General features: G+C 30.1%; 1 protein-coding gene across 1 annotated transcript; it reads right to left on the reverse strand.

Moving 5' to 3' along the window:
• Positions 1–411: 411 nt before the first annotated feature.
• LOC134258227 (uncharacterized) lies at positions 412–11834 on the reverse strand. The gene is made up of 12 exons (XM_062740765.1): positions 11809–11834; positions 11474–11693; positions 10748–10855; positions 10368–10497; positions 8950–9035; positions 8641–8694; positions 8406–8458; positions 7782–7884; positions 7149–7198; positions 1112–1202; positions 746–807; positions 412–656 (listed from the first exon to the last, which is right to left on the reverse strand). Exons 4-12 carry the CDS (start codon positions 10472–10474, stop codon positions 495–497), a joined length of 768 nt encoding a protein of 255 aa, XP_062596749.1. The 5' UTR covers positions 10475–10497; positions 10748–10855; positions 11474–11693; positions 11809–11834; the 3' UTR covers positions 412–494.
• Positions 11835–13002: the final 1168 nt, after the last annotated feature.

The following is a 13002-nucleotide window of genomic DNA, read 5'->3' on the forward strand; positions in this document are numbered from 1 at the left end:
ATGTTTCCTTGGATATGGATATAACGAACAATATTTAAGCTCCAAAGTCCATAAAACAATACAAGATTAGAGCAAAGGCACTAGACTGATTTTAAGGTCTGATAAAATTTTAATGTGTGCCCCACTGATAAAATACAGGTTTTTTTATTTTTTTTTTATGTTTCAAAAAATGTAAATTTACTTTAAAAGTAACTCCCACGCAACTTACAGTATATAAGTAATATTTTTATGGTCCTTTAGCGTACATAAGGTCTTCTAGATATCTTTTTTTACGCACAAATATTTAATTTTTATTTGGAAGAAAAAATCTTTCAAAAAATCGCAGTTTTATACTTTGTTTCCAAATATACAGAAAAAAATAACTGCTTACACAAAGGAAAATTTCCTTCTTTCATACTACGAGGCCATTCATTCTTAAGTCACAAAAATCAGAGTATTTTGACTCAAAATTAATGAAATTTTCAAAGAGAAAATTTAATGATGTTTGTTATTCTTCAACCACTTAAACATTTGAATGATATCTGTTTATCACAGTTTCCACCCTCGGTAATATAAGAAAGCTGCGCAGAAGAGGCAGATGCTTCTGATTCTGACTTCACTCTTCTTCTAGGTCTTACATATACCCTAGCTTCAACTGCATCAGAGTATTTTCTTACCTGTAAAAGTGTTTCAGTCGCATTTATACGAGTGCTAAAACTTTGTTTTTCTGAATGAAAATGATGTTTTTAAATACATATTCATTTACGTTTCTCTTAGATCTACCAAGGTCGCCGCCAGTTGGTGTTTCCTGACTGTTTTGTCTGATATCTGAAAAAATGTGTACAGTGAAAATAATTTCTTGCCTGCAAATAATAATAATAAGAACACAAAAAATCAATTATCATATACATGTACAACCATATGCCACTTTAAAGTATAAGAGATGCACATGTGTATTTCAAATATATTATTAATCATAAAGAGCCCAAATGCCAAATTGATGGTTTTATTTACCTGCTACTTTAATATTATTTTTAATAAATCCTTTTAATCTAAAAAGTATGCAATTGCAAATCGTTCATTCATTTATGTCTTTATTATTTGACACAAATGTTTTGTAATGTCATGTTACCTTCTCTGCACACAGGAGCCTTAAAGTCAAACTCTGTAATTCTGTTCTTCACTTCATCGAAATCTTCTTTGATAGCGCTTGAATCAGCGTTCTATGGAAACAAAGTAAGTAAGAACAATATTTTAAAAAATCACAGATTTATTCCTTGACATGAAATTCTATGACTTCACGCTGAATGTAAGTTATATTTTCCCTTTTAATCTAGTCTAATAAAGATAGATTTGAACTGAATTATGGTATTGAATGTATATCGATCATAATTTGTAACTACCAGCATTTTCCAGCTAAATCGTGGAAAAAACATATTGATCGAAATATACATTGTAATGGACACACTAAAGTTGCAAAGGTTTATTTATCACATTTAAGCACATCTTAATTTTTTTATGAAATGGAAACAATTTTTAAAGAAATACTTGAGTGCATGTGTGCAGGGTACAGCCATTCCTATCGTGCATGATGAAAAAGATATGCAAGTTTCTTCGGGGAATATGCAGGAATTATTCGTTAAAAGTTAAATAGATATGTTTAGGGTAAAAAAATTGTCATATTTTTAATTTACTATCTCTTATTTTGTCAATGGAACTTTTTAACAGTAATTTTTAGTAGTATCCCAAGCATTTTAATTGGGAAAGTGGTAAACACAACACACCAAACATGATAATGTTAGACTACATAATGGTGCACAGGAGAGCAGTTTTCTTTCATTTAGATATAATAATTACATCATTTAAAAAGTATATAAAAATATCACTTTTCCTTTAAGTTAGGTTTACAAATGGGTGTATTCAAAGCGGAGGCTTTTTGATCGAATCCCCGGGTAGGACAGAACATACGCTCAAACAACTATTGGCAGAAAAAATCAAAGTACTGAAAGTACTGTTAGACGGAGGCTTCATGTATGAGAGAACACAAAAGAAATATATATGTCATACATTGCTGTAAAGAATATTATGAGAAATAATGTGTAGTTTTTTTTTCAATTCAACATTTTTTTCAAAGGATACTCCAATATTCATGAGGTTTTTGGAATATTATAATTTCATCTTTGTAATGTAAACTTCGCCTTGATTAAAGTTCACTGTTATTTAGATGAGATACTTTCAATATTAAACCTTCCAAAGTAAGAAACAGTATTGACTAGGCCTGGTTGACATAAAACTTAGACGGGCTAACTTTTTATCCCAGTCTCACTTAAGGAATATATAGTGGAAAAGTGAGACTGAGATCAAAAGTGAGCTTGTCTAAGTTGTATGCCCCCAGGCCCGGTTTGATGAATGTAGGTTTAGTATGTTCTAGTCATGAGCCCACTGGCGGAATTAAAAGGGGCCACTGGCCCCCTCCCTTTTGAGTCCAAAAAATACGCAATATTTGATAAATGAGTGTTTTAATTGTGGCTGTGGGCCCCTTCCCTGACCTCAAACTGGTCCCCCTATTTCAGAATTTCTGGATTCAGCACTAGGCCTCAGCCTGTCAGGAGTCTCCATATTTCAAGATATCTTATTTATAGGTCACAGAGACCTACTGTTAACATGATTATGACATGTAACAGCTACCAAAATCAAAATTTCTCGGCCTTATTGTAATAATGTTATAATATGAGCTAACATGGAAAAAGAAGCAGCCAGGTAATTGGACATGAACAACATAATATAGTACAGTTTGTCTTAAACCTTTTTGATACAAAATGGGGTGACCTAGCTTGAAAGCAACACAGAATTTTCTTTAAGTAATACAACTTCATTAACATGCAATAAATGTTCGTGCCAGAACACAATTTTTTGAGTGGAATAAAATATACTTTCTTACTTTATGTAAACAGAACAATCAAGTTCATAAGACTTGCTATTTCACAAGTTTAAATTGTTTTTGGAGAACTGGAGTATTGCTTACAATAACAAAGATATATCTTGACAAATTTGACAACCAATATTTCTGGAATTATTAAATGTAGTATTTTATCATATGACAGATTAACCCATAAAATGTCTTTCTTTACTCGTATACCAGTGGAAATGGTTGTCCTTTTCAGTTTATCTGTTTAAAACAATCATTAACAATGAGACATGATTACAAATTACGTAGAGAAAAGTTATAAATATATAACTATGATTTCTGCTTTTCAGTTAAAACAATCACTTTACCAATGATGTAGGTTTAAAAAAATTGACATGAATACCAATGATCAGAAATACATGTAATCTTGTATATAAAAAATAATTAAAGTTTGGGATGTGAAAGAGGTAAAACACAAGTATCAAATGCAAATAAGGATCAACGATATGACAATAAGACAACTTATTTCAGAAGATATGATTTTTAATTATTAATTAGGATATTATGTGATAAATCATGTAAATCCTATGAACCAAGATTTGGGTTGTACCCAAGGGTCAAACGTTACAAATGCATTTTGATCTCAATATCAGAGTTGCCGTTTGTTTCTCTCTTATCTAATGTGAGGGTACCCCAAACACTCAAACCGGTTGTAGAAAGTGTAAATCTATTTTCATGTGTTTCCTGAAATTATACATAATATCAAATAAACAATTCAAAACTAGACTGTTAATATTCCTACATATAAAAATACTATGCATTTGTTTATTCATCGATCCTTGTCAGATTAAAAGACTCCATGAAACCTATTGATGCAAGCGTCAAAAATCGGCCGCAAACCAATTTTTCGGTCCTTTCAAAAAGAAATTAGAAAAGGAATGAAAATGAGATTACAAACAACAATCAAGCACAAAAAATTCCATTAAAAACTGAAATGCTTGATCTATTATTAAAATATCTTATATTTATACCTGCGACATAAAACATTTGCATGCGACATAGCAGGATTTTCTTCAATACATAATACAGGTACATCTGCGTCTCCACACTTAGTTTGATACACAGGCGAATTCTGGTGGAAGTTTTTGCAATTAAATATAAAACTAAAGTTTAAACTTATCTGTAACTAGAGATAGTTTTTACTTTAATAAAAGAAGCAATTGATAAGTGGGGTTCCTCGATCACTCTCCGCGGATGTTAACCCCCCCAACTCCCTCTAGATCCGCCACTTCATTTCTTCTCGTTCTTGTTTTGGTGTGAGAACCGGCGGGAAAAGGCTCGGCATATTGTAAAACATGCTTTATCATCGTCTGTTGGAACAAAATCTCCTAATATTCTGTCTGATAAAAAATTAATAGTAAATCACATTTTTTTTTACATATTCCGTAGGAAATGTATTTATATACACGTCATTTTAAAAAATATTAGACAAATCCTGTTTATTTAGAAAAAGTAGAACTGTTTGTTTATGTTTGTTTATACTTGTAGTCTTTGTTTTAGACTATGCCTATCCTTGCGGTCGGCGTAACGCAGAGTCGCTCTAAAAATTGAATTCTCAAGGTAATGAAAACAATTCCACCGATAGATGGTGCTTGGGAAATCCTTCCTGTTTACATTCCATGGGCAAGACAATCCCTATACACGGAGGCTGTCATACAGCCTCCGTCTAAAAACAATGTCACTGTTGACAGTCGTACGTTTGCCTATTTTTTTTTTATTTATAGTGAGAAAACTCCACAGGACTTACCAATAACTATTAAGAAAGTCCCATATTGGTTCCTTAAATGTTTATAGAGCATAAAGAGATACAAGAGTATCAATGAAATTCCTGAATTCCTAAATTTGAGACTTATCAAACTGTTTTATGAAAAACAAAACAGAAACTTGACGCTATGATACACACTTTGACATTATCATCCATGCTAAATAAAATATTAGAGAGGTTTAATATTTGAACGTGTACGTCTACTTGTACCTGTGAACTTAAAAGTAATTTTACACGGACATGTAACTATCGTCGGGTTCTGTTTAACAAACTGCACGTGTACCGGTACGTGTAAAACGACATTTCAGCAAGGTACTTTACAATCCATTTGTATCAAGTAAATCTATGACTTGAAATAAAAAGGATGCATTAGAGGTGCATAATAAATTCTCAACTTTATACCAAACATCGGCTGAAAAATATTTATTCTTTAGTTTAAGAAGCTACAAGTTCTCACCTACGCGTACTTACGAATCTACACGTTGTGTACAACTTGTAGAATTACGCGGTATGCAAAACTGATGACGTAAATTGCATTAAATTATGGGATTTCCCAAGCTACACCTACACGTAGACGTACACGGTCAACTGCTTTACCTCTCTATTTTGGCATTGCTATATGGCGTGTAAAACGTTGCTTTATTCAAAATCTTGTGATTTATATTTAAAATCTTGTGATGCATGTTCAAAGTCTTGTGATGCATGTTCAAAATCTTGCGATGTATATTCAAAATCTTATGATGTATATTCAAAATCTTATGATATATATTCTAAATCTTGTAATGTATATTCTAAATCTTGTAATATTATTCAAAATTTTGATGTATATGCAATATCTTGTGATGTACATGCAAAATCTTGAAATGTATAATCAAAATCTTGAGATGTATGATCTGTAATCTTGTGATCTATATGCAATATCTTGTTATGTATATTCAAGATCTTGTGATGTATACTCTGTAATCTTGTGATGTATATTCTGTAATCTTGTGATTTATGTGCAATATCTTGTGATGTATATTATGCAAAATATGTGATGTATATGCAGAATCTAGTTTGTATGTTTATACAATTTTGTGGCGTATATCGATATTCTTGTGATGTATATTCAATTAAACTTAATTGTGAGTATATGTGCAAGAATGGCATTGTGGGTAGTATGACGCAATGTAAAGACAATTTTCATTGGTTGGAAAGAACGAAAGTAGCGCGGGAGTGATGCATACGTAGATCAATTGGACTTTTAAACAAAGAAAAGAGACATAAGATATGCATTATGTATGCAGATATATTGAGGAAGATGTAAATGTAACGATTAGAGTGAAGCCTCAAATCATCGACTTTCTTTTTCACAGCGTTCTGGTCTAGTTCTACTTTAAAGTTTTATATCAATGAAAAGTCTTTTCGAATATTACCCACTATGTAATTACTGAATATACATCACAAGATTATAGAACATACATCAGAAGATTTAGCATATACATCAATTGTTATAAAACATATTCACTTGTCAGATTTTGCATAATTATACATCACAATACTTTTAACATACATCACAAATCGAACATACATCAAAAAATTAGAATATACATTAAAAAGATATTGCATATCCATCACAAGTTTATAGAACATAAGTCACAATATTTTCACATACATCACCAAATTTTGAACATACATCACACGGTTTTGAACATACATCACAAGATTTTGAATATATATCACAAGATTTTGAATATACATCACATGATTTTTCAATACACATCTCAATATTATCGAATAAAGCAACGTTTTACACGCCATATTTATATATGTATTTACAATTCGCTAGGTATATTGGTGAACTATGTACTAAAAGGAATTGAAAATTTTAAATCGCAGTGAAGATTATTTTTCACTCTAGACAATTGTTCCTCGATTTAATCGGATAACACTCGTATAAATGAATGGTTAGATATTTTCAATCATAGTAAAATTTTTGGTCGTTGATAAAAACAAACACTCTCACAAGGGAACCCAAAAAGTTTTGAATACTGTCTAATTAATTGCATTTTAAATTTTGCTAGTCTATTTGAAGTGTATTATTATGTCGTTTAATTATTCTGAAAAGTAATTGTAACTCTCGATTAAATGTGTATAATTTCTCTCTTTATGAAAATAATTAATTTGTTTCATCTTTGCCACAGATATTTCGACAAATCAATCATTCTTTTTTTTCAACATGCTCTTATGATTCTTACAAAAACCATTAAGGTGTAAAATAGACACTGTTTTATATACATGTAATTACATTACTTAGTCATTTGAATTTAGTTCCATTTACTGTCATCGTTATGAAGTAATGCATATTCAACAGGTTTACGCTTTATAGGCATTTTGACCAAAGTGAATCTAAAATACAGAAGTGTGTGCAACTCAATGGCGACTGAAATCTCGTACCTTTCTGCCTAAAAGTGGTGTGTTCTCCTGTGCTTCATCTGAGCTATAATCTTTTAAAAAATGTCGAATTGATTAACACTTTGTCTAAAAGATTCTTTCACACACACATACACTCACCCTCACAAACACCTTCAGACATCTCCCACAAACATATAAAACATATTGAAGATTTATAAAACTGGAGACTGATACATATTTAAAAGCAGTATAGATGCATTTAAATAATCACGATGAATGTAACAAAAAAATTATTAGATATCTAATACATTAATAGTAATGATTGAAAATATTGTTAAAATAAAAAGTTTTGATTTCACTTTGAAAGATTAATGTGTTTTCTTTTTGATAGAATTCCAATGTGATTTTTATATTGCAGTCCGAAATATTATGAGGTCATTATCAAATAACATCAAAGACTCGATATTTCCTCTCATTTTTTATTTTTATTGATAACATGTATCAATAAATAAATATTTATAGGGAGTAGTAACAGGGAGTAGCTTTGACTTTTAAGGGAGTAACCCTATTCAAATGGGGGAAATAGTCTCTTATCAAGGAAAATTTTCAGTTTTATGGAAAAAAAATTTATATAGATTAAATACAGTAGAGGAATAATATTAAAAAATATATTACCCTGTGATTGATATTTGGATGGAAGTGTTAATGGAATATTTTCCTCTTTGTCACCTTCAGACAAATATCGACGTCTTTCAAACTGTGTCTTTCGATTCAATTCCTGCAACAACAAAGCAATCCTTTTTATAACACATTCTTTAATGGGAAAATTGACAACCTGCTCAAATATATATTTTATTAATTAATTGGAAAAAATTGAGCAATTATAATTAGCTTCAAAACATAAGCTCCCCGAAAATATATTGACAGACCAGATTTCTGGCTACTTTTATTGTTCAAGATACTAAAGATTATAAAAACTGCGTCAATTGTAAATTAAATATTAAGGTTAGACATATTCAAATTAAGAAAAAGTGTGAATCTTTATATTTTTATAATCGATGAGAAAATAAAAAATAATTCATGTCTACAAAACCCGCAGTTTTGTGTAAAGAAATAGTTGCATTTAGAATTAAGAAATGTACATATTAAGTGATTACAATTTCAGATCATTTCTATGCATTTTCACCTATTAATATTGAGATGTCGTTTGCTTAATTCATTGGCTAACTAGCATTATCATCATACATGTAATTATAATGAAATGTAGGCCACCCTATTCTTGTATATATTATACTCTACCTTGAAATATTTGTATTTGGTTTTGACCTTTTGAGCCGCTGTAGTTTGAGATTCTAGAATAAATAGAAGCACATTACATTAAAAGGAAAAGTTGTGGTAAAGGATATACTTCCCTCCCATTATAGTCCCCAGCTTGTCCCACTTAGTTTTTAGCATCTTTTTTAACTTTAACATTTGGAGATATGATAAGTGAATTCTTTGCAAGTTAAAAGTAAATGTGAAAAAAGAATCAAACCTGGATCTTCATTATTGTTATTGAAAGTCACTGAAGGTGTACGTACAGGATTACCTATAAGACAAAATTTAAGTCTAAATATATTATAGTGTTCTATTTTCTACAATATTAAAATACTTTTATGATTTTTTATTTATCTCATTTTTCACATTTTATAATGCTAAAAATAATTCAAAATAAAAATATATAATTATCTTGCTTCCAGAATTTAACTTTGCCGTTAATGCTATTTTTTTTTATTAAAAACATTTTTTTTTTTTTACAAATTTTAAGAATGGATTTCTTTTCCCATAAAAATAAATACAATACCTTCTCTACGCCGTTTGATATAGAGGCCAATTGCAACAGAACAAACAATAACACAAACAAGTATACCAAAAAGTACACCAAATATCCTATAAAAAGAGACCATTTATATAATAAGCTTAACTACTAAGTATTATTCGGTAAAATGTACATCGATTGTCCCTCATTATTTCAAAATTATTTCGATCCTGTTCTTTCCAAATTAATAAATCCTAATCCTGATAATGCACCGAAGTAATCTTTATTTATTATATTAACTTAAGGTAAGTCACTCGTCAAATTTGTTAAATCAAGGATTTTTTGGGAAGTACATTTTGGATAAGTACTCACATAGTATGATTCAAAATCGCAGAGAAAATAGGGGGTCAGTGTGCATCTTACTGATCTATGGTACAATTAAGTTGACCTTTTTGCACTTAAATTTTAACTCTTTGATTTATTTCTTTATCTCTAATTTTATTTTATCAGATGTTACTACGCTAATAAATTTAATCTTATTTTACATAAAATAGTTGGAATAATATTTATCATTGAACAAATCTTGCAAATTAAAGCGCGTTTATTATTGTGTGACCTTTTTGCACTAAAAATAACATATTTGGGGTATTAAAAAACTAAATAGGCAATAAAATAATTTCTTGTATCAAGCTTTTTAGGAGTTAAGTGCTGGTCAGTCACAAGTATCGAGTAGTTTAAAATAATGAAAGAAAAATTTGGGGTCAGTGATGTTAAGTTTGAAATATTGGTCAAAATATGTGATTTTCAGGCAAAAAATGGTGTAAATTTTATCTTGACTTCTTTAATATATCTTCATTTCTTGGCAAAATTTGTTGAGGGAAGGTGTAAAACTTGTTCTAAAAATATAACTTAAGACCTATATTAAATATTCCTGCAATATCATAACGGAAAATATTCTCCGAGTAAAAGTATGTGAGGCTAAAGTTTCAAGACATTAAAATTAATAAATGTGCAGATTTGCAGAAATTTCTGCTGAATATTCTTCCACCACAAGAAATAGTCCCTCATAAATCTTGCTACTTTGTAGATTTTTAAGCAGTTTTTTCGATGAATGTTATAAAATTTACATGGTTGAATATAAATATTTTATAAAAATTGAATTTTAATAAATATTTTTAAGGTAAGAGGTTCTGCGTGAACTTTTCTAAAAAGCTTACGAGTGACATACCTTAAAAAGAAATTAAGAAATACACATATTTTACATAAATTGCACTTTTAGCTGGAATGAACTTTTTTCTTTGTGATCTTTATTGACGTCTTTCAAATTTTGAGACAAAGTATATTTGATTTTTTAAAGTTTAATTTTGTCTAAAAGTATATTTTTTATACTGAGGATACTTTCTTTGACCAAAAGCTTATTACAGTATTAATCTAACCCAAAAGCAAAAATGAAATTACTCAACCAATTGTTATTGTTTGTCTTTTCCGCATCATCATCTGCTACAGTTGAATCTGATGTTGGAAGTTCTGTAGTTGAATGGAATGTATTTACATCTTCCACCTCTCTCATCACTTGGTCGTAACATTCTGAATCTTTTCAAAGTAAAATATCATATTAAGCTTTCGTGAAGATTGAAAATTGAGAAAATTGATCCGTCATAATAATCATTATACAGATATAAAAATTGAGTAAAGAAAACTATACCAGAGAAAAGATAAAGCTGACATAAATTATCATTAATCATAAGACCCGTCGCTTTTAATAATGTATTATTAATACTACACCTCAAATGATGAATTTTTGAATCTTACGATATAATTTTTTTTTCAAAGTTATTCTTACATTGATATGAACCGTTCGACAAATAAAATTTCGGACAAGATTTACAGTTTCTGTGTTGATTGCCCTGTATGACAAAACCTCCAATGTTGAATTCTGCGCAGCGTTCATCTACAAATAAGAAATATTATAAACTCCTTTAAATGGGTTCAGTATTTCTTATGTCTGTGGGTCACTTTGTTTAGACTGTTTTCACGTTTATCCATACTGTGATTCTTTGTTTCAAGTATGTTTGATATTGATCTAAAATAACAATTTTAATATCACATCAGTTACATGTAAGTTGGTACTGTAAGACAGTTGACCGGTCAAACCCACCACAAATGTTTCTCGAGAGTGCCACACTACCTTTGAGACTATGACTTCTTTCTACACTTACTATGGAAGCTTTTCACTTTCGTTTTATCTTCGTTTTTATCGATTAGTGACATTTGCAATCAAAGTAATTAAATTGACCAATTTGCAAAATACTCCAATAATTAATTAAGCATTTTAAGAAAAATTGATTGGTAGTAGTTTTACTGACATATTTCACATTCCCATTGTTGAACATTTAACTAATTTACGTTAGTAGATATAAAAAAAGCTATGATTCTTATTTCACTATTTTCAAGTAAAAAACGGAATAGTTCCATAGCTTGATTGCTGTTGCAATACTCATAATGTCATTGTTATTAACAACACATGTGTTTGATTTTCACCGATGATAAGAATCATTATAATACTTACGAACAATTTGTCTGATTGGGGAGCATAGTTCATAAGTATCATTAAAAAAACTGTTAGGGAGACAGTGATAAACAAATATAGCGCAATTGTTTGGTATCTGGTTGCATCCTTTTCTGATCGCGGCATCCCTATTCTCCTTGGCTGTGGTCGGGCACCTTTTCACAGACTGTAATGTTTTTTCAACGTCTATACGACATTTAGGATCAAATCCATCGTATTTCTAAAACAAATATTTATTAATATATTTAATACATTGATATAATGTCAAATTGTAATTTTAGAAATATTTGTCAAAAATATTTTTTTTCTTTGAGAGGGGTAGTGGTGGTACAAACCTGCCCGATAAGATATCCAATGAACAACAACTGAACCAGTTGTATAGTACCCATTACTGAAAAAAAGATATAAATTTAGATCTGCTTTACTCTTAAGCTAGGATTATTCTCATATTTCTTTTATTTAAAAATTAATGCAATTTTCACAGAATCAATAAGACAATATCTGTAAGTGATGGTATCATTGAGATTAAATCTGACCGTTTAATATTGGAGGAAAGGTTAGGTCAATGTCATTACCTTTTCCCCGAACATTAAGAATAAAAGCTACTATTGCCAATCGTGTGATCTCTTCTCGCGTTTTACAAGTTTTTTTTTTCTTATCCGTAAAAAAAACCTCCATTTAGAGGTACAATTTTAAGCCATAATTAGGATCTATAAGCCATAATTAATCAAGCTTATAGGATGAAAGATATGGAAATAACAAACAGTATTCTAGATCAAAAGTCCATAAAACAATACAACATAGGAGCAGAGCAAACACGGACCCGAAACAATGGAGGTGGAATCAGGTGCCATAGAGGAATGACCATTCTCTGCCGACCCGTCAAACCCGCCATACGCATGTGCTCCTTGTTATTATCGGAAAATAACGGAAAAATCCGTCGGTTGGATAATGTTTAATCTTCTGTCACCGCTCAATTAGAAGCATTACTTTAGATGTTATCCGACTATGACTTATGACAATTGTCATTTCATTGGAAGTCCATTTAATAATCTTACATTTGTTCAAATCTTTGATAAACCAATTATACACGTGGATTAAGGTACATTTATAATTTTATAATCCCTTTAAACAAATTTAAATGACAGAGTATGAGAGTACTGTATTATTATTAAAAGAACAATTATGGCTATTTATAAAATATAATGATACATAGAATGGCCTTATTATCACATAATTTATTAATTGGGTCGTTTGTAGGCTGCCTTTTTATACCTATTGTTAGGCCTCTAAACAATACATAGGGGGTAAAAGCGGATGTGACCGGTGGATTAGGGATTCTTACTTCATCTTAACACCTAATCTCACCTCCATAATGTCCAGTAGTTTGAATTTTTTGCCCTCTTTACATATTTTTATTGATTTTCTTAGACAGATTACTGTTCATTGTTTTACCTTTAATCATTTAAGAGTGTCTGACCATTATGGAAAGACTGTAGTTGATATTAAAACCAAATATTGTACCCCAT

This window comes from Saccostrea cucullata, unplaced genomic scaffold (genome assembly GCF_032062105.1).
Source record: "Saccostrea cucullata isolate Sc308-1 unplaced genomic scaffold, CSIRO_AGI_Scuc_v1 ctg2398, whole genome shotgun sequence".
NCBI lineage: Eukaryota > Metazoa > Mollusca > Bivalvia > Ostreida > Ostreidae > Saccostrea > Saccostrea cuccullata.